This window comes from Hylobates moloch, unplaced genomic scaffold (genome assembly GCF_009828535.3).
Source record: "Hylobates moloch isolate HMO894 unplaced genomic scaffold, HMol_V3 SCAFFOLD_8, whole genome shotgun sequence".
In the NCBI taxonomy this organism is placed as follows: Eukaryota; Metazoa; Chordata; class Mammalia; order Primates; family Hylobatidae; genus Hylobates; species Hylobates moloch.
Genome location: NW_026652283.1, coordinates 111,009,354 through 111,032,848, shown reverse-complemented (window position 1 = coordinate 111,032,848; position 23,495 = coordinate 111,009,354). Strand labels below are relative to the sequence as shown.

The 23,495-nt window shown below is 40.2% G+C and overlaps 1 protein-coding gene across 11 annotated transcripts in view; it reads right to left on the bottom strand.

The window, feature by feature from the left end:
* The window catches only part of PSD3 (pleckstrin and Sec7 domain containing 3), a 575,483-nt gene that overhangs the window by 14,043 nt on the left and 537,945 nt on the right, over window positions 1-23,495 (bottom strand). For 10 of the 11 annotated variants that reach the window (XM_058443514.1, XM_058443503.1, XM_058443505.1 and 7 more), the window contains one exon: window positions 13,098-13,241. In XM_058443514.1, the coding sequence (XP_058299497.1) occupies window positions 13,098-13,241 (144 nt within the window). Of the gene's footprint in view, window positions 1-13,097; window positions 13,242-23,495 lie in introns of those variants that run through there. The other variant, XM_058443504.1, reaches the window with a different exon arrangement.

Sequence of the window (23,495 nt, the reverse complement as noted above, 5' to 3'; positions counted from 1 at the left end):
AGAATCTACATACTGTTTTCTTGGACCTGGCCCATTCAGTGAGCTCTCTCTTAATTAATTAAAATCTGCTGTTTTGATAAAGCCTTTTGTGACCACCAAGAGCCAAAGGCAACTCAAGTGTTTAATGGTGTCTTTGTCTACTCAAGCAAAATTCTTTCTTCAGTGTGTAACCCCTCCTTATTACATTTTTTTGCTGTATTTCTTTATTAAGCTGATCTTCAATTATCTGTAAAAATACTTCCCAAATATGGCCAGGTGTGGTGGCTCACAGCTGTAATCCCAGCACTTTTGGAGGCTGAGGCGGGTGGATCACGAGGTCAGGAGATGGAGACTATCCTGGCTAACACAGTGAAACCCCGTCTCTACTAACAAAAATACAAAAAAATTAGCTGGGCATGGTGGCAGGCGCCTGCAGTCCCAGCTACTCGGGAGGCTGAGGCAGGAGAATGGCATGAACCCAGGAGGCGGAGCTTGTAGTGAGCCTAGATCATGCCACTGCACTCCAGCCTGGGCAACAGAGTAAGAATCCGTCTCAAAAAACAAAAACAAAACTTCCCAAATAAGTAGGGAAAAAAATCCCTTTTCACTAGCATCAATGTATATGAGGGATAACTAAAAATTATCGTGTCTAAGACCATGTAAACTGCTACTTGGGTTGAACGTTAATTGCGTTTTGAAAAAAATTACAACTATTGATATTCTTTGAAAAGTAGTTTAATCATATCCACACAGGTATTTACATGGGTCTCACTGAACAGTTTCTCTCCAGAGCGCTGCATACCATTTTATATCCCATTTTATAGAATAATATCTCCTTTTGACCTCTGGTACATGAATACGATAGTAATAACCTGAATGAAAAGACAACTGGGCTGCAATTTTAACTGACTGTTCCTATTTGCATTCACACCTCATTGCTCTAGCAATCAAAACTTAATACATTTCCTCCTGACATTGCGTTTTCTCATGCAGACAGGGCAAAAGGCCATCTTAAGACAAAATGAGCAGAAAAGCAATAATGCCATGTACACAGCAATACACTTTGCTCCTAGATCTCTACAATGGAAAACAAAGAAACAAACCAAAAACAAACAAACAAACAAACAAAAAAACCAAACAAAACAAGGAGCTTCTGAAGGAACTGCTTATTCAAGTAAGGACTGCTCATCTCCCTTCTGCGTACTACAGAATGATGGCAGAATTGAGTTGCAGAGGCTTTCTCCTTGACCAGGTGGCCCACCCACCACTACCTACTGACTTAAGAAAGCAACCGCATTCAAAACAGAGTTCCTGTATGAAAGCTATGCTGGAAATTACATTTTTAAAAAGAAAATGTTCAGGTTTTTTTTTTTTCCCTATGCTACTCCCATATCAGGTTTCAGAATACAGTAGTAACCTACTGCCTAAATATACCAAATAACCACACATTTTTACTTATATAGTTCGTGTTCGTGGCTTTCTGGGAAATCCAAAGAAAGTGTGAATTCCGTTCTTTCTCCCTTTCTGCCCTATTGCTCTCTAAATGAACTCTATGACTTTCATTTGTTTGAAAATTAAAAAGTTTACTTTTTAATAAAATGGTACAATCAGAGCTCAACACTAGCACAGTCCAGGAGGCCTGGGTCTGCAGGAAGTGTTCTGAGAGCTTCATTTGTCTGCGTTCTGTTCCCATACCCCACCACATGAAGCTCTCATAGGAATCTGCTTTTGACTGTGGACTCAGCTCTACCTTACTCTTCACTGTCCCTATGGAGTTTCCCGGACACGCCCTTCAGAGAGGAAGGAGAACTGAGTGACCATCAGCAGACGCTCCCCACCTCCAGGCCCTGCTATTTCTTTCCTCAGGGCCCAACCAGTTGCCAAGATTAGGAGTAGAAAGCAGGTGCTTTTACCTTTGAATAACAACACTGTCCTCTTTGTGGAGAAGAAGAAGGAGATGTGAGTTGTTAAGAAGAGTATGCAATTCCTGCTGAAAACTAATTTTGAAATACTATGATTTCTCTCATTCTTTACTCTGTTTCTCTAGGTCTCAAAATTCTTTCTTTAAACTCAGTCTGTATAAGTATTCAGCATTTCATCTCTTTTTCAAAACTAAAATCAACATTCTGTAAGTCTACAAAGCTTACTTAGAAAATATCACACATTTTATTTTCTAGGTGGAACACTCAAGAAATAAATTGTCCGGTTCCAACCCACAAACAGAGCAACCTTACGAAGATCTGCCACCCACAAGGCCTCTGGCTCTGGCTGTTCCCAAAGGTCCCACCCAGCTTGGCCTTGTGATGGTTTTGACTATAGCTGAGTATAAAATTAAAAAAGAAAACACACCCTGATTTGATTAACGGGATTACTGAGTTTGTTGTTCAACAAAATGGAAAAAAGAAATTAGTCTCTGAAACACAAGGATAGGTTAAGCTTCCACTTACCGAAGATAAGTAATCTGGGCTAAAGAAGTACTGCTATCTGGGTAAGAGACTAAATTTTGCCTAAGGATAAAAGTTTGTCACTCATTAAATTTTTCCCTATGTAACTTACATCTTCGAAAACAAAAAAGGTAGCTTGTTATGGCAACATTTTAATATAGGGCTTGTGGTTAATCTTTTGGTTTACACTTTGCTTTTTCTTCTGATTGTTCTGGAATTCCCCAAAGTCATACCGGGTATCCCTCAGAAGCACATTCCCAGAGTTCTCCATGACAGCTTGTGTGTCACACTCACAGCTCCAAAAGGGCTAATGCCAGTCTTAATGGGACAGGGTCAGTTCTTCCAGGAAATCCTTAAAGTGTGATTTGAGGAGTAGCTGAAGGAACTATGATCTAAACTACCTTCCCCAGTGATCTCCTAAGACATTTCATCACCTACGTTTATTTATTCCTTTTAGACCTGAAGTAGTCTGTTTATTTATTTTTGAGATGGAGTCTTACTCCGTCGCCCAGGCTATAGTGCAATGGTGCAATCTCGGCTCACTGGAACCTCCACCTCCCAGGTTCACGCAATTCTCCTGCCTCAGCAAGTAGCTGGGATTAATAGGTGCCCGCCACCATGCCTGCCTAATATTTTGTATTTTTAGTACAGAAGGGGTTTCGCCATGTTGGCCAGGCTGGTCTTGAACTCCTGACCTCAGATGATCCACCTGTCTCAGCCTCTCAAAGTGCTGGCATTACCGGCGTGAGCCACCATGCCCAGCCTTGAAGTAATTTTAAACTTTCTGAATTTCCAGTTTAAGTGGTCCTTTAAATGGGAACTACCATAAGTAGTCATCTTACCAGTCCATGTCCAATTTTGAACTTGTCTTGGTAAAGCGCCTTCCAACCCAAGGAGCCAGTGAGCCACAAGTTATATGTGGCTATGAGACATGCCAAATAGGGCTAGACTGGATTGAGCTATGCTGTAGGTGTAAAACAAACACTAGGTTTTGAAGATTTAATACGGAAAAAAGAATGTAAAATATTTTGGACATATTATGTAAAAATTTTAAAATCTCACTACAATTAATTTCACCTGTTTCATCAATTTATTCATTATGTTAAGAATATTTCAGATCTATTATCCTCAGGAAATTTCAAGTACATAATACATTATTATTAAATACAATCACCATGTTGTACATTAGGTGTCCAGAACTTACACATCTTATGACTGTACGTTTGTACCTTTTGATCAACATCTACTTATTTCCCTCCAACCCTTACCTCAACCACTGGTGACCACCCTTCTACCCTCTGTTTCTTTGTGTTTGAGTTTTTTACATTCCACATATAAGTTGCACAGGCTATAATTGCTCCATGGTTCGAGGATATGAATGCCAGGGACATATTTGCTGGCTTGTACCTCCAGCTGGAGGTGAGGGAACATGGTGGTTCTGCTGGCTTAAGAGTAGGTATGCCTTTGGTGGGTCATCTGGGCTGTTTCTCTAGACAAGGGCATGAGCTTGCATTAATTCAGCCAGCCTGGGATCAATTTGTCTCATGTGCAGGATCTGAGTCCACAGTTGTTCCTGGGCCCTAGCGCTGGGCACCCACCCAAGTAAGCTTGGTGCAATGACGGTGGAGACCCAAGATTGGTGGCACACAGAGGCTACTAACCCTCAGAGCAGGACACACTCTAGCAGTGGATCTGGTTTCAAGGTGGTGCCATATCGCAGCAGCTTACATAAAGAGGGTAAAGTGAGGGATGCACAACTTGTGTTCCTAATCTGAAGCAATGTAGCTGTGTGAATTACAGGCAGCTCCCCAAACTAGGCTCAGGGCTTGCTATGGCTGTGGTATACTCTTGTAGTAAGAACTGCAGGTGCCTTCAGTGGCAGTGGAAGCTGGTGGGGATCTTCTGCTTACCTTTTCCCCTCAAGGGGGTAGTCCCTCTTGACTCCAAGCTAATCTCACCAGGGAACATGAGTTGGCAGAGGCAGGGTGCCCCATCACCCTCACTATGCTGCCTTCCTGGGCTTCTGAACACTACAGGGATCTCACTACTCTCTTGCTGCACTCTAATGCTTTCCCTCTGACACTCTAATTGACTTTTAGTTGTTTTTGTGAGGGGCATAAGTGCCAGGTATGTGTAAGCTATCTTGCAGACATCACTTCTCAACTCCCTTTCTTTCCTGCTTTCAAGATTCTCTGTGTTTAATTTTTGACAGTTTGATTATAATATGTCTTGGTGAATTTCTCTTTGGGTTGAACCTGATTGGAGGTCTTTGAGATTCATGTACCTGGATATTCATATCTTTCTCTAGATTTGGGAAGTATTCAGTCTTTAAATAAGTATTCTTTAAATAAGCTTTCTGCCACGTTCCCTCTCTTCCCCTTATTACCTTCTATGATGCTGCAATCAGCTCTCTTGATGGTGTTCCATGAATCCTGTAGATTTCTTTCTTCCTTCCTTTTCAGTCTTTTTCCTTTTCTCCCCCATCTGATGAGATATTTTTAACTGACATGTGTTCAAGTTCTCAGCTTCTTTCTTCTGCATAAGTAAGTCTGCTGTTGACACTTTCTATTGCATTTAAAATGTCATTCAGTATATGCTTCAGCTCCAGAATTACTGTTTGGGTTGTTAAATAATTTCTCTTAATTGAACTTCTTTTGTTCTTATATTGTTTTCCTGATTTCATTGAGGAATCAATGAACTCTTGTATTCTTATCTTTGTATTCTGTGGCCTACTGAGCTTTCTTAAAAAAATTATTCTGAATTCTTTTTCAGGCAACTCACAGATGTCCATTTCTTTGAAACTGGTTACTAGAATATTATTATTATTATTTTTTGATTTTTACAGGATTGTGTTACTTAACATCTTGCATTGCTGTTTTTGCATTAGAAGAAGCAGTTATCTTCAGTCTTTACTGTCTTTGGGTGAGAAATACTTTCTCCAAACAGCCAAGCTAGGGATTTTGAGGCTGTCTCAGACCTTTTCTATGGACATGTCTACCCTATACTTCATATTTCAATTAGTGGGTAATTCTTACACTGTACGTGTTCTCTTGATCCTGCAAGGCTGAGTGCTGGGAGTCTCTCATTTGTGTGCCATTGGCCAGTGTCCTCTAATGCTCAAATTTGTGTGCCCTCTCTGAATCCCACCGAGTTGAGCTCAGTGACTGTATGACAGGTAATTTGCACTTGCTATCTGCAGTGCATGCATTGGGAGCTGGCCTGGGGTGGGGATGGGAGTGTGAGGTGCATGGAGCATTTGGAGTGCCTGTGGACCACCTAGGGGAAGGGATCTGTAGGTGAGGCATCCCAAGCAGCTTGGGGAGAACTTTCTGATGGAGGTCTACAGAGCAGTTAGAAGCCTCCATGGCCTCTCTTCCCTGCTTTCAATCTTTCTCAACCACTCAGCTGTGCTGGTTGCCTTAATATTCTGAGTGGGGTAGGAAACAGTTTAGCCTCTTAGGCAGCATCCTGCATGTCTCAGGGAGCCAGACACTCACTCATTACACTCCCACTTTCCCCAGTGGAAGAAATTGCAGGTCATGGTTGCAGGGGGCTCTCTTGGCAGTGACCTTTCTGCCTTGAGGTAGGGGTGACACAGGTAAAGTGAAACGGTTCTTCTTATACTTATTATTCTGGCTATTCTCAGATTTTTATTTTTTTGAGACAGAGTTTCACTCTTACTGCCCAGGCTAGAGTGCAATGGCACCATCTCGGCTCACCGCAACCCCCGCCTCCTGGGTTCAAGTTATTCTCCTGCCTTAGCCTCCCAAGTAGCTGGGATTACAGGCACGTGCCACCACACCTGGCTAATTTTGTATTTTTAACAAAGATGTTTTTTTTTGTATTTTTAATTGAGATGGGGTTTCACTATGTTGGCCAGGCTAGTCTTGAACTCCTGACCTCAGGTGATCCACTCACCTTGGCCTCCCAAAGTGCCGGGACTACCAGGCATCAGCCATGGCGCCTGGTCCTATTCTCAGATTTTATAATCTAATGGTGTGCTAAAACTTCTCCACCGGACTCATGGATTCCCACAAATGTACTCTTGTCTGTGGTATACATCTAAATCAATGCTTCTGCAGTGAGATGACAACAGAAAGCTCCCATTCTGCCATCTTGCTGATGTCACCCTATTTACCTGTTTCTTTCAATTTTTAAATGTAGCTGCTAGAAAATTTAAATTCACACCTAAGGGGTTTACATTTATTTCTAATGGAAGGCAGTGATCTATATCACCTGACATTCCTGAACTGAAATATTTTCGTTTTATGTTTAACACTCATAGAAATCTTTGTGAAGGTGACATAATCTAAAACAAATTGCTGTTAATGTGTCATTCTCCTAAAAATATAGAGTTGGAAGGGACCTTATCAGCTAATTCACCCAATCCCATCTCATTTCTATAATGAGGAAACTGAGGTTCAGAAAGGACAACGTCATGCCAAATACACCAATGACAAGACTGAAATGGATTCCCAATCTAGTCCTTTTTCTAATTTTATGATTTTATCTCTCAGCTTACTTGTCCTTTTCCTGCAGATAGTACCTTAACCCAATAGAGTGACCCTTATCAGAGGAGGCATTTCAGGAAACGACTGATGAAGGAGGGATTTAAGGACAGGGAGTCTTTTCAAAACACATGATTGGCTGCTTATTCTTCCTTCTCAGGAATGGCCCTAATTCTTTGCAATCATCACTAAAAATGTGGCTCAAAGAATCCTGTTGCTAGGCTCTGCTTCTCTTCAAAAGCAGCTGTTATCATTTAAAGATTAAAATTCAGAGCTCTTAGTCCTCTTTCATTATGTAATACAAAATGCAACTCCGAATGACAAGGCAAGGATCATGTCTGTATTATTAACTGGACTCAGGGTATAAACTGTTGATCTTACATCTCTAGCTTTTGACTCATAAATGTAATATAGAATCTCTTTGACTTGCAATCGGGTTATATCCCAGATAAACCCATTCTAAGTTGAAAATATCATAAGTCAAAAATATATTTACACCACCTAACCTATTGAACATCATTAACTTAGCCCAGCCTACCTTAAATGTGCTCAGAACATTTATATTAACTTAGGTGGGCAAAATTATCTAACCCCAAAGTCTGTTTTATATTAAAATATTGAATACCTCACATAACGTACTAAATACTGTACTGAAAGCATATCACTTTTGTACTATCATCAAGTTGAAAAATTATAAGTCAAACCATCTTAAGTCAGGAACCATCTGTACTTAGCATCCCATGAAAAAAAGAAAAGTCTTCAATTTCCCCAAGAATTCTATTAACCTACACTATCTCAGTTCCAGATCCAGATGTATAATCACCTTTGTCATGTCTTCTGTAAAGGAGACAGCATTTGATTCCACGCTAGACTGACTTACTAAGATTGAGACTTTTGCTACTAATCTACTTTAACTAATTTAACAGAATATCCCCCTTGCTTTCACTAGGAAGACCAAGGGAAATAATGGCTATCTTTGCACTTTTATGATCCAGACCACTTGTAGCTTAATAGCTAGAAAATTTTGTTTCAGAGGGTGGGTTTGCCTTGTGACAGTTGGCAATGTATTGACATATGCCTCTGCACTGCTCCTGTGAAAGGAAAAGTGACCTAGATTATGGCCCCTACTGTGAAAACTGCATCCCCAATGTTGACAAAAATAATCTGAGGAAGAAGGCTAGGATCACAACCAGAAAGTGTTCTCAAAAGGAAATATATCAAACTACCCAACGCTACTCACTATGCAACAAGATACTCAACAGTGAAACGAAAGGTTTACTATCTGAAATTTACATTATCTGTGCTTCCAGATATGAATGGTTTTGGGCTTCCCTAATGACTCTGAATAGAATGTGTTCTTTTATTGCAAATATATCAATTTTGGAAGGAATCATGCTGTTTTAAATGTCACCAAGAATTAGAAATTCAGAAAAAGGTGCATCATGCTTCAAGAATGCCCTAGATTTTTAAGAAAATATTCTGTCCCAAGAAATTCATAAATTTTGTTATAGTGGACATTTGTTGTTTCTAAAATTGAATTTCCTAGCCATGTGGTTGGTGTGGGCCCTAACTGTCTTAAGCCATAAGCATATGCTACTCTGGGTCGCAATTCAGGAGCGGCTATTCAGCTGAATTCGAGCCCATTAAGTCAAGTGACCTTTATTCTAAGTCTTTGGTTTCAGTCATGAGGCAAGTGGACATTCTCTTTTTTCTTGCTGGATTGGAACCTGAAAACACATATACTGGGAAGCATCTTCCTTCCAAGCATGAAGGGACTATTAATTCCAAGCCTATGTTCAAAGATCTAACTAATACTTAATACATATAAAACTGGCTGCAGCCTCTAGTACAGGGTTTGCAAACTCAAAAGCCTTCAGGGACCACAGCAATGACACTAACTGTAGAAAGTTATCAGATGTGATATATTAATAACAGGGAATGGTGGGAAGGACAAGACCTGTCTTTCCTAAACACATTTAAATTACAGTGAAAACAAATACAGTATTACATCAGCCAAAGAAAACACGTTGACATTAGGTGGGCTGGCAACATACAGTTCACTGGCATTGCATCGGCTGGTTTTCTACCAGGTTTTACAATGACCTGAAAACCAGCTATTAACCTGACCTTCAGCAATTCCTCTGTAGTAAAGCTCTTGTAGCCCAGTCATGGATTTAATAGGCTTGGGCTGGTGTATCTTTTCCCTCTCCCTGCTCAGGTCCAGCTCAACTTAAGGATTATGTTAACATCTGTAATCATCTTAAATGTTGCATCTGTAACATCTTAAATGTTGCAGGAAAAATATCTTGAAATAAACCGCATCATCTCCTTCTAGTTGCTGTTGTTTTTAAAGCTCAAGAAACATAAAACCAAAACATTAGGGCCAACTGCATTGCTGTCAAGGGAATTTCTTTAATGGTGCTGTGTCTTACGGGTCCCAGGTGTTTTCTAGAACAGCTCAACCAACTATGCTTTGTTTGGAGCCTTGTAAATTTTTACATTGACACATCTGCCCCAGAACTTGATCTGTTTCCCGATATACCAGAAGCACAGGGATCAATTAAATATTTTTAAGTAAAATGGCAACGGGATAAAACAGAAAAAAGTTAATTTATAAGGAAATGTGGCTATTTCTGATATTTACTTCTTGAAATTGGGAAATGATGGTGCGTTTCTCAATGTAGACTTGTCATGCTTAAAGGCTCTTTTAGAAGTAAGATTAGATTCCAAACCACAGCTTGGAGGTTACCAATTCAATCGAAAACAAAACATCCCTTCCCTTAGAGTTAAGTCAATGAAGAGAGCCCATTCTGAGTAAAGTTTGCTATTTTAAGTAAAAGTGAATCTTTTTTCTAACAGGCTAAGATGGAAGTTTCCTTGCTCTCTGTAAACTTTTTTTAAACCCTGAACCTATGTATTTACCAGAATTTCTGATTATTTACTGTCAGTCAGAGTTTGGACAGTTTCTAAGGCACAGAAAGAGAGGTAAATTTGGCACACCATGAAGCATTGTTTGTATTCAAAGCAACCTGGGATTTAAACAACTGGAATGCATAAAATTAGCAACACTTCTGGTGTTATTACTAACAGCTTAATATTCTGCCAAAATAAAAGTATTTTTCCTTACCAAGGACTTGTGAAAATTGTAAGAATTGCTTTGAAACCAAGGGAGGCCCTGTTGAGGAGGACCCACCATAGGAGGAGGTGACAGCACCCACTCATGCCTGTGATCTTCCCTGGTGATTAAAGCTCCTCTTCCTGTCCCTGCCCATCTGTGGGCTCCCACTGAACTGCAGACACTGCTGTCTGCTCTCACCTGCGTGAGAACAGTCACCAGGTTTGTTTTCATGGGAGCTTCTGGTCCTGTTAAAATAATGAATACTAAGGTTTCTCAGACAATTACTTCCTCTGATGTTATGTTTTATATACAATAATAAAATTCCACGCATGTTGTCAACAAACGTGCATCAATTAGTCAGTGTTCCAGAAGGTGGGAAAAATGGTCAATGACTCTTATATCTGCTATTCAGGGAATGAAGCGGCCTGTTTGGGGAATGCTGCTTATGAAGCAAAGGATGCTGTGCAAAGACTCTCTGCAAGCACGCACAAGAGACAAATTCTGGTGGCTACAATAATAGCAAAGTGGACTTAATATGACATTATGACTTCAACGTTAATTTAAATTACTGAAAAACAATTGTTCACTTTTTAAAAAGCACTACTTATACAAAACCCCTTTTAGATGACAGCTGAAATTTTCCCTCTTTCATGTCATAAATATCAGCTGTACCAAGTCCGGTATCCCTGTGCCTTTCTGATAGACACAGGTGAAGGAGCTTGACAGACAAGCCAGCCTGCTTGACATATTAGCATATGGCTCTGATTTTAATGAGCCCTGGAACGCAGTCTGCAAGCTCGCTGAGGTGACGATTTGATGAAAGCAAGACTTAATCCCTGCAAAGCTTGGTCTAACTTCATGTCAGGGATTGAAAATGCTGGCTCTTGGTGGGTTACATTTTCAGAAAAGAGGTAGCGCTGTAGACTCAAAAGTAGGGAGGGCTCCTAGCAATGGCAATCTTTCCAAGGCCTTGCAGCCACCCCCGACCTCCTGGGGACAGGCTCTTCCCCCTTCGGCATCAAGGGCTCCAGCAAGGTGCTGAGTGCTGGAAGCAGGGACTGAGGTGCTGGGAAATTTAATTAGCCTGTGTGAAACAAAACAGGCCTATGGCTTAAAGCCACTTCAGAAGTGTGAAGAATAATGATTGCTTTTTGAGAACTCCCATTTCCCGAGAATGAACAAGCCTGGGGAAAGATGAGCTGCCTAGTTTTTTGTTGTTGGTTTAGTTTTATTTTTTATTTTATTTTTTCAAGTATTTTGGTGGTAAGGCTTCTGCAGTTTTTGCTAAGAAACGTTTACCTTTACCAAAATGAGTATTTCTCCTAGTAGAGTTCTCTGCCCAGGGCAAGGATTTGCTTGACCATGAAGAAAACTAGTACATGGAACTATAGTGGAAGTGCCATTTTTTTAATCAAATGCTACATTTGATAACAGAAATATTATAACTCAGAGGCTTTTTAAGGCTTCTATGAAATTGTATCCAATTCAGCAAGCACACATAGAGCAAGGGCTGGAAATGAACTTAGGCTCATAGTTTTGGTAGGGGGAGGTATTATGGAATCAACTACAGGTACAAAGCCAGATGAAAATAACTTCAGCTTAAAAAAATTGTGCCAAGTACCGAAACAGATGAATCCCGGCTAGTATATCCAGATCAGGTTTTTCATAGGAGGAATTTGGGCTGTACCTCAAAAGACGAACAGGACTTCAGAAATGAAGACGATGGGGAGAGCATCTGAGAGAGAAGAAAGTAAGCGAACAAAGGTATAAATGTGTGTTTGGGGAGAGTAGGCAGAAATGTGACTACCATAGGGAGGCCGGTGTGGGAAAGACGGAGGTTGTGGAAACATGGAGACGCCAAATCCTCTCCAATGAAAGAACTGAGACTTTCTTCGGGAGGTAACTGGGGGAGGGGAATGGGGGAAGCCATAGGCAGCTGTTGAGCAGAGGAATGCCGTCATCTGGGTTGCACCTCACAAAAACAACCGGCCAAAGGATTTAGGATGAACGGAAGGAGAGCGGAGTGAGAGAGGAGAAAGCCAGGGCTCAGCAGAGGAAGTAGTTATAAAGCAACGCAAGGAAGGGACAGGTGTGAGATGCCGCAGAGACCGATCGCTAGGATGTGGACACTTAGAAGATTCTAAATTTCAAGCCTGAGGAGGAAATCAGATGAGATGAAAACGAAGGAGAGGAACAATGAGAAGTAAAAGGGGCCAGAGCTACAATGAACAAGAACAGCTAAAGGCAGATTCAGCACACCCAAGAGAAAAAAAATAAAAAAAAAAGGTCAAATTAGTAAAAATAATTAATTCTTCTTATTTTGTAATGCATGCTACCTATTTTTTTTTTTTTTTTTAAGACACTTTAAATGTCTGAAGGTAGAGGCTAAGGGAGTCTAACCCTGACATTAATTTGGAAGAAAACTGAGCCACAGAAATATTTGGAAATATATTGTTTTCAATTTGTGTTTAAATTTTACACTTTCCCATGCCAGAGCATATAGAGCCTCACCATTCTTTTTAATAAGCACACTCACTGTATAGATGGATATGCCACAACTTAATTTATCAACCCCCTTCTGAAGGGCAGCGGGTGGCAAGAAGAAAAATGCATGGTGTCGCTGAATAGCAAGAATGTGCAGGGAAAAGCTGATGCCTCACATCACTCTGGGGCTCATTTCCTCCCTTGTGCTTTTTTTGACTCCAATTCTGCCGGAAGAGACACAGGGATACAGAAAGCAGCTGTCTACCCTGGTGTGTCCCTCTACTGTTCTTTTTCTTCCCCTCACAGCGGGCGCACGCTATTCCAACCAGGCAGGCTATTTGCTTTTAAGTGTATAAACTGGCAGGTTACTCTTTGATGTTTGTTTGGCACTTAAACAGAATCACAAACAAGAGGGGCCACCTTGACCCTGCCAGGAGCTCCCAAATTACAGCCAGGGGCAAGACACGCCTCTGTCAGTGACACTGCAAAGAAAGACACCGCCTCATGGACAGATCATAAGAAAACTCAGAAATCAGCATTTACTAACATTTGGCTGCAACACACCTCAAACTCCAGATAGTGGTCTTTCAGTTTGTACTCATCGACGTCCTTGGCTTTGACCTTCTTGTCGGGGGGATAGGAGCGGTGCTCGGCCAGCTCGGTGGTGATCTGCTTCAGCTTACTTTCATGTGACTTCAGTTGCTCCTCCTGCAGGAAATCGTGATGCCATTTAGTGTTCAGAAAAACAAGTCAATAACAAAGCACAGCATACTTTAAAAAATCCCTTGTGCTGAATGACTTTAATTTGCTAAAACAGCCCAATGTGCCTCTGCTGCCACATCCTTCCAGCTTTCTCACACCAGTGTCCACATATTTCATATATTCCTTCCCAGGATGGCAATCAAGGCCAATCTCTTCAGCTAGGTCCCTTGTCACAAAACCAAATGGCTTCAGAGCTCTTTTTCAGGTGTAACTGCCCCTGAATTGGGACCAGGCCTTAAGAGATGCCCTGACAGGCACGTCACCAGCTGAACAGTTAAGCAGCTAGCATGGAAGCTGCACACCTTGGCTTCCCCATTTCATGCCCACTCAGCAATGCTGCCAGCGTTTCCATCCATCACAATGAATGAATTGTCTATGTGCATATTTCTTTTCCTTTTTGAAAGAAGCAGAGCTACGAAGAAATATCTCTTCTCTGAAGCTTACCAGATGATATTCTAAAAAATGCAGCTATCTCGCTTTTTTCTCTCCAAAGCAGCAGAGTTCTTAGTTCCTTCAACTTTATTGACCCAAAGCAGCCCGTCAATTAAAATGTATCTACCTATTTAGCAATTACTGCCTTAGTAGCATCATTATAGGTACCATGTACCAATGCAATATGGTTGATCCTACGTCAGAGGATTTCCATTCTAAGGGTACCATTTATATCACCTTAGCAATAGGCTACCCAAAAAGATATGTTACTGAACCTTCTGCCAGCATTTTAAAAACATTCTTGGAATTCTCTTGCATTCCTGAAAATGTATGACTCCTTACTGTTCTAGTTTCACATGCAAATTATCCAAATTTCACACGTACAATAAGATAAATGGGTGATGGCAAATGAAAAAGATCTGATAAAATTAGGTGATAAATGTATTTTATATAACACCAACGTAATTGCAGAACACAAAAATCCTGTAGAATGAGGGGAATAATTTTTTACAAAACCAGAAAATGAGTAACTATGGACACTAAATTATGATTATATAACATCATTGTAAATTAGAAAAAATGGTGTCCAGAAATTATGAGCGTCACATATAATATCTTAGGGACTTCTATAATAATGTACATCTTAAAAGCCAAAGAACAAAAACAAAATCCAAGTCAAAAACCATCAAAATAGAAGAAAACAATGACAAGTAAAAAGCAGAGTACACGAATGGAAAAATGAACAAGAAATGTAGCATGAACACGTGGAGTTATCTAAAAGTGACAAGATTCATTTCTAAATGCCAACTATAACAAAACAAAATGAAACACTCGAAGAAGTCCCAGAAAAGGAGGAAGGAGAAAAGAAACCTATTTTGAGATTTTAGAAAGGAGTCTACATCTCCAAACCTATTATTTGTATACTGACAATGCTGAATGTCCAAAATGCTTCAGGTAGCTTTTATTTACAAGTTCTTACTCATTTATTACATTCAGCCAAGGAGACTATCAACTATGTTATGGATTGAATGTGTCCACTCAAAATTAACCTTCAGTGTAGCTGTACTTGAAAATGGGGTCCCTAAAGAAGTAATAATGGTTAAATGAGGTCATAACAGTGGGGCACATATCCAATAGGACTAGTGCCCTTATAAGAGGAGACATTGTGTGCAAGCACCAAGAGAAGGCCATGGTGGCCATCCACAGCGCTAGGGGAGAGCCCTCATCAGACACCAACTCTGCTGGCACCTTGATCTTGGATTTCCCGTCTCCAGAACTGTGAGAAAATAGATGTCTGCTATGAAAGCCACCCAATCTATAGTGTTTTGTTTACGGCAGCCTGAGCTAAGACAAGCTATATCAATAGTTTTTATTTCTTTCAAAGTTGTTTTCCCTTGTGTATTTACTGCAATATGTAAATTACCTAATAGACTTCTTGACAAACGATATTTAGTGACTAGGCCACTTCAAAAAATAAAAGCATGATGTATTTTCCTTCTTTTCTAAAAAAAGTTTTAAATATATAAAAAGTCATATTGAATGATACATGAAAAACACTCATGAATCTAACATATGAATTTAAGAAATAAAATATAAATAAATTGAAACTCCCTGCACATGTAAGTGCTCATCTCATTCCTTTTCAGTGTTATCCATATATAAAGATATGTAACCATAAAAATACAGAAGTGTAGCCAGGTGCGTGGTGGCTCATGCCTGTAATCCCAGCATTTTGGGAGGCTGAGGCGGGTGGATCACAAGGTCAGGAGTTCGAGACCAGCCTCAATAACATGGTGACACCCCGTCTCTACTAAAAATACAAAAATTAGCCGGGTGTGGTAGCACGTGCCTGTAATCTCAGCTACTCAGGAGGCTGAGGCAGGAGAATCACTTGAACCTGGGAGGTGGAGGTTGCAGTGAGCCGAGGTTACCCCACGACACTCCAGCCTGGGTGACAGATCAAGACTCCATCTCAAAAAAACAAAACAAAACAAAACCAGAAGTATACTCTCTAGGTTTTATACTTTACATAAAAACTAACTAAAGGCTTTCTTTTGTAACTTTTTTTTCACTCAACATGTTTTTAAGATTTATCTACATGTATGCTCTAGTTCCTGTCTTTTAATCATTGCATACTACCCCATTGCAGGACACATTACAATTTTAAGGATATTTAGCTTGTTTTCAGGTTTCCTGTTGTGGGATTTTTTTTCCCTGTTATAAAGGATGTTGCAACAGACATTCTTACACATGTCTCCTAGGGAATCTGAGCAAGAGTTTTTCTATAGTGTGTCACCAAGTGTTGGCATTTCTGGGTTTTAGAATATGCACATCTTTAAGATGACTGTTTTCCAAAGTGTTTTTACCTGTTTACATTTCCACAGCAGGTCTGAAAGTTCTCTTTGTTTTACATCCTTGTCAAAATGTGATGTTATTATACTTGTAAATTTTTGCTAACTTCATAGGTAAGAAATGATAAGCCACTGTGATCTGAATTCACATTTCCCTGAATATGAATGCGGATGAGATTTTGTTCATAGGTTTACTGGGTTTCCCCTTCTGTGGATTACTGGACCCATTTTTGTACTGGGTTGTTTGCCTTTTAAAAAATAGATTTGTACCAGTATAGTTATTTATAATATATGTTAAGAAATCAAACTCTTTATATTTTTGGTTAGGAAATAATTAGAATCCAATAATAGAATCCAGTTTATTTAAGAAAAAATAGGATTTTAGGTAATTTGGTAAAAGAATGTACAAACTTCTATTTTTTTACTTTGGATCTATGCAAATATGCTTTTAGATGTTTGCTTCTTCTAAAAGCTTTAGATTTAGGCTTTCCAATCTTGAATATTCAAATGTCTCTTTTTCTGTTGAATAAATCCCAATTTCTACTTATTTTAATGAGGAATACAGGCTAGAATGACAATATGCACAACATCTTATGTTTTTCACTTTCCTCCCAATACCAGGGCTTGCTAGGGTTTGTTCATTGTTACCAAGCTATGTTTCATAAATCTGTTTCTACAGTAGCATAAAGGGCTAGTCATTTAGGCTATATTTTTATGAAGAAACTCATCGAAGAAGTGCTGATGTTCAATGAGAAATGCTTCACTACTATTTCACTGCACTCATATGGCAGGAGTCAATAAAGTAAACTCAAAATAAATCATTTTAAAATCACATCTCCTTAAATCTGTCCATTTTGAACAGTGAAATAAAAATGCCAAATGGCTCTTATGGACACAGCTTGACCATACAAATCATTCCAGTGCTAGAATCCCATGGTAAGAAAGATACAGATTTTACACACACACACACACACACACACACACACACACACACACACACACAACAACAACAAAAAACAAAAACTAAGAACAAAAAAAAACAACAACAGCAACAATAACAAAAAACAATGGTAAAAAACAACGGGAGAGAGAGGTTGCAGCCATGGAGATGTCACATTCTCAGACTCAGGACAACTACATTTGTAATAGACATGATGAAGAAAGACAAAGTAGGAATTTGCTTTTTTATCCCCCCCTCTTTTGTCTTTGCTTTTACAATTCTTTAGGGATGCATACATACTGTTTTAACAAGACAATACTAGCAAAGCAGATTTCAGAGATGGCAGAAAAATATTACATTTGACAAAGAAAAGGCATGGAGATAGAAAATAGCACAAACTCATAAAATTGTTTTAAGTTAGGAAGTGATAATTTTTAAAAAATGAAATTGAAAATCCTAGATACAAGAAAAGTTGTCGTGGTTATATGTCAATAGATTTAAATCAGTAACACCTTTCATAATACATACAACAACATTTTATCTAAAAGGCAAGTTTTCAAAGTCACTTAGGATTTCATTTACTCATATTAGGGATTAATACCCAAAGTATATAAAGAACTCAAACAATACAATAGCAAGAAAACAAAGCAATTAAACAACGGGCAAAGGACTTCACGACGGTTTCATTGTACCCCTTCAAACTTCATATTGAAACTTAATCCTCATTGTGTAGTATTAAGAGATGGTGCCTTTTGGAAAGTGACTGAGTCCCTCATGAAGGGATAAGTGTCTTATAAAAGTGCTGCAGGGATATAGGTTAGACCCTTTTTTGCCCCTCTGTCTTCTGTCATGTGAGGATACAACATTTGTCCTCACAAATGATGTCAGGAAAATTTCGAAAACTGTAAGAAGGCTCCTCAAAAAACTAAAAATGGAATTACCAAATAATCTAGCAATCCCACTTCTGAGTATGTAGCCAAAGAAATGAAATCAGTATCTCAAAAAGATGTGGCATTCTCATGGTGAGACCATGCCGTATCTTCTTCAAGAAGAGGGAGAAGCTCTTGGCTGCAGCATTATTCACAATAGCTAAGATCCAGAAGAGACTAAGTGTCCTTTGAAAAATGGATAAGGAAAATGTGATATATATACGCAATGGAATATAATTTATTCACCCTTTAAAAAGAGGAAATTCTGTCATTTGCGACAACATGGACAAACCTGGAGGACATTTTGCTAACTGAAGTAAGCCCAGCACAGAAAGACAGGTATTGGATGATCTCATATATGGAATCTAAAACAATTGAACTCATAGAAATAAGGGGAATGGTGATTACCAGAGGCTGGGGGCGAGGGACTGGGGAGATGCTGGTCAAACGAAGAAAAACACCAGACAAGAGGAATAAGTTCTGTTGTGTATCATGATGGCTAGAGTTAATAATAATGCACTGTGTATTTCAAACTTGCTCAAAGAGTAGAATATAAGTGCTCTAACCATAAAAAATTGATATAGCAAAACATCACAATTATAACTGGAAATATATATAATTATTATGTGGTCAATTAAAATTGTTAAAAAATATTTAATTTTTTTTCCTATTTACATAGTACTTAGATTTTGAGAAAAATTTCATAATTTCCTTTAAAATATTAAGCTGTAATTTCATCTCTATGAAGACAGTATTGCTTAACTGATGAGGCAATGGGAACAGGCAACTTGGCTGTTGAAGAGCTTGCAGTGTGAGTCGAGGGCTGACCTGGAGTTACAGTCCTTCTCCCCCGATGCAAAGCCCGGGACCACGGGCCAGAAATCAGCTTTTTATCTTTTTATACCAAGTATAAGATTTACATAGTACTTATCATGGAGAGAAGGATGAGAGAGAAGCTGTGAAAACTTAGAGGAAACAATAAAATAGAAATGCAGATGGCTCCAAGAGGGAAAGGAGGAAGAATGAGAGAGAAGGCAGAGAGAATGGGAGAACGGAGAACACATTTATCCGTCCGCGAACCTCACCGAGCGCCCACTACAGTAGGCACTGTGCTGGGTGCTGGAAATAAGAAAAGGGAACAGCCACAGTGGCCGCCACCAGTTTTTTCCTCCAAGCTGTGGGATACAGAATCCTAGATGTTCTAACGTGGAAGACAACCTGGCCACTGTGCTTTCTACCCTCTTTGTCCTAGAGAAGATGGAGATCCAGAGAGTTCACGTAATTGCTCCAGTTCAGACCAAAGGACAGAGTGGCAGAAACCACATTCTCCCAGCTTCTATCATGAAGTCACCTCGGAACAGCCTTCTGAAATCCAAAGGGCTGCCAACAACATAGCTTCAGCACACTCTCTTACTTGACAGATCAATCCTGAGCTCAGTTTTCAGAGCTCTTGGGAGACTCCACTGCTGCCGGGTCTCCTCTGCTATAGCTCTTAAACGTGCAGGCTGGCCTCAGGGTTACTCACCTTGCTCCAAATTCCACTCAAAACCTGTGCTACAGGCTGGGCGTGGTGTCTCACACCTGTAATCCCAGCACTTTAAGAGGCTGAGGCGGGCGGATCACTGAAGGTCAGGAGTTCGAGACCAGCCTGGCCAACATGGCGAAACCCCATTTCTACGAAAAATACAAAAATTAGCCGGGTGTGGTGGCATGTGCCTGTAATTCCAACTGCACAGGAGGCTGAGGCAGGAGAATTGCTTGAACCCGGGAGGCGGAGGTTGCAGTGAGCCGAGATCACGCCACTGCACTGCAGCCTAGGCGACAGAGTGAGACTCTGTCTAGATAAAGAAAAAGAAAAACAAAACAAAACCTATGTTACTCTAGATCGCACCATTTCTTCGTCTTCTGCATTACTGCAGCACTTAAATGTCTATCTCATATGCTTAGCACAAAATATACCCTGACCTGTGTGTGAGTTTTATCTCCTTTACTGATTACAAGCTCTTAGAAAGGCAAAAAAAGTCACTTTTTTTCTTCCCTGAAATCCTCCAGTATCCAGTAAAGTGTTGAGCAGAGAGACAGTATGTGGCAGCTTTTGGTTTATAGACATTACCTGCCTAACATTAACAAATACCTTAAGCTCTCAGAAGTTGAGGGCCAAGGCAATTGTCTCACCTATTTTTATAATGCCCACAAAACCTAACGTAGTACCTGCTATACAGGATCTTCGGTAAACAGTAGCTGAACAAATACATTTTTTTTTTAAGTGAAGGTACAGAGGGAAGGTCTTAGACTGCTTCCTTTGTGCTGTCTTAAAGGAGACAGATGATTTTGAGGGTAATAATATATCTAGGGATCTACAGTGCAACTGACAAGTCAAATTGCTAAACACTGGAAACTTCTGAAAACGAAGTGGTACAGAATTTAGAATAGAGAACACCTATCTTTGAGTCAGTTTGAGGGATGCCCAATCCAAAAGATTGTTTCATAATTTCATGTTTAAGACAGCTTTAGATCTTAAACACCGTGTTTAATGAGTATAAGCAAAATAGCTTCCACATGATTTAATTGCTTTTATTGGGTACTTACTATATATTAAATACAGACCTCTAAGAAATGAATTTAAAAAAATCTATCCATTCTGGAAAAGTGTGGGTACCAATTAAAGCCACATCAAAGAGTTTGAATGTGAAAAAATGAGTCAGTTAGGGGTAAGTGACATAATTAGCATCATATTTTAGTCAGAACTGTAAAGGATGGATCAGAAGGACATAAGAATAGTGGAAGGGAGATCACAAGTGGTTATAGAAATTATCTGGGTCAGATTATTCCAAAGTGGGGTGTGTGTGGTCCAGGCAAGATGACCCACTGGGGAGAGTTTTAAAATCAGTATTGAGATATAATTCACACACCATAAATACACCCTTGCATGTCTAACAGTGCTGAACTCATTTATGAGTTTTCAAAAATTTAGTAGATCCCTAGGCAGTGGGAAAAAATTTAAAGTTTTTTTTTTTTTTTTTAATCTAAGCACTATAAAATGTTAAGGTTTACTATTTACTACTGAGATTGACAGTAGAAAATGCAGTTTATTTTCTTAAAAAAAGCATCATATATTAAAAGATATCTGCTGAAATATTTAGTATTGGGATAAGGTGAATAGTCAAAAAAGTGAGGAGACCAGTGATCTAGGTAGAATATGACAAAAATCTGAAGCAGTAGGTGTAGCATATGAAAGATATTGGCCAGGCACAGTGGCTCGTGCCTGTAATCCCAGCACTTTGGGAGGCCAATGCGGGTGGATCACTTGAGGTCAGGAGGTCAAAACCAGCCTGGCCAATGTGGTGAAACCCCAACTCTACTAAAAATACACACATTAGCTGGGCATGGTGGTGCACGCCTGTAATACCAGCTACTTGGGAGGCTGAGGCAGGACAATCACTTGAACCTGAGAGGTGGAGGATGCAGTGAGCCAAATGGCACCACTACATCCCAGCCTGGGTGACAGAGAGACACTTTGTCTCAAAAAAAAAAAAAAAAAAAAAAAAAGAAAGATATTTAGGAGGTAGAAGTGACAGGACTTTATGACAGAAACTGTGGAAATGGGCGGGTGGGGGCACAGTGAAGGAAGCAACTACAAGAATGACCTCCACCCCTGAAATCCCACGGCCCCTAAGGTCAGCTCCACTCACCTGGCTCTGAGCACCACTGCCTTGTGGTCAGACCACAGGACAAAAGGAGGGGAGATGGTTACTTCAGGGAGAGAATCAAGCATAGGACAGCTTTGCTTCTGATCAGTATCCACCTTAAGTCTGACCAAAAAAGTATTTAGTACCCATGGATTCAAACTTTTAGATGAGAATGGTTGGAATTCCAAGAAAACAGACCCAGATACAAGGAATGAAGATGTCCTGGGGCACCATTCTCTGAAGAAGCAAGGAAAGACCTAGGGTAGGGAGAGGTTCCTACAGTGTAGGGTCTAAGTGGGATGCTGAGCCACCTGCCGGCCTGGAGTGGAAGAGAAACACACATGGGTCCCTGGGCCCCAGCCTGAACCTGAACGACCTAGTGGGACTGGGAAATGTGCATTTTAGGCAAGTCTCCACACAGCTGTTGTGCATACTGAAGTTTGAAATGACTTCTTTGGTAGGCAGAAAGGGAGGTTGTGAGCAGATTGTGAACAGGGCCGGCCATGCAGTTCTGTGTTTGGAGAGCTACACCAGAAGGAGAAGCAAAACTTGTATTTTCAAACAAGTCTTTCCACCCCCAATAGAAGAAAAATGTGCTCTGGCAACACTGTCATGAAAAACAAAGAAGGCAACTCCTCCTACACAGCAGAGTTGTTCAGAAAGTACCACGCCGCACTAGCAATAATCAATTTTAATGATTAAGGCTAATGTGTTTTGCATAAAAGACAAGAATAAACTAAAGCAAAGCCCACAAATGACAGGGTGACAAACACTGTGTCTTGAAAAAGCAACAAACAATCTTTTAATTGAACGTGTAATTTTTCCCCTCACTGTTTATCTTTCTTTATCAATGTTTCCAGCAAGGCACTCACGTTTTTTATACCTGTATTTTGTAAAGTAAAATTATCCAAACAATTATGGCATTTAGGGGAGTCAGAGCCAGGTTGTGGGGGCAGGGGGGTAATGGGAAAAAAAAGATAGCTGGTCTCATGGCTTCAGATCCACTGGCTAAAGCAGTGGTTCTCAATAGGAGTGGGTTGGATTTTGACCCTAGAAGATATTTGGCAACGTCTGGAGACATTTTTGGTTGTTAGAACTGGGGGGTTCCTATTGGCATCTAGTGGGTAGAAGCTGGAGATATGGCTAAACATCCTACAATTCATAGAGCCCCTCACAACAAAGAATTATCCACACCAAAACGTGAATGCTGCTGTGGTCGAATATGCCTGGGTTAAAGGATGAGAGCTAGCCTTTGAGGTACTGGAGGAATCCTAGGGGCAGCCAGACATCTTCCAGGATTTGCTGGCAGTACGCTATGACTCCAGTACAGATATCCCCAAGAGCCTCAGGTGCTACTCCAAATACACGCTTAATTTTACATATGTGTTTCTCAAAGCTAAAAATCTTATCTTTAGAAACAAACATTATGACTCAGCAAAGAAATAATACAGAGCTGTTGATAGAAAAATCCTTGCTGGGCAGGGTGGCTCACGCCTGTAATTCCAGCACTTTGGGAGGCAGAGGTGGGCGGATTGCTTGAGGCCAGGAGTTCGAGACCATCATTGCTAACACGGTGAAACCCTATCTCTACTAAAAATACAAAAAATTAGCCGGGTGTGGTGGCGGGCGCCTGTAATCCCAGCTACTTGGAGAGGCTGAGGCAGGAGAATGGCATGAACCAGGGAGGCAGGGATTGCAGTGAGCCAAGATCAAGCCACTGCACTCCAGCCTGGGTGACAGAGCCAGACTCCATCTCAAAAAAAAGAGAAAAATCCTTAAAAACATTCTAGAACCATCTCATTTTTCTAGATGGAAAGCTGAGGCCCACAAAGCAAATGCTGGGTGATGCAATTCAGTGG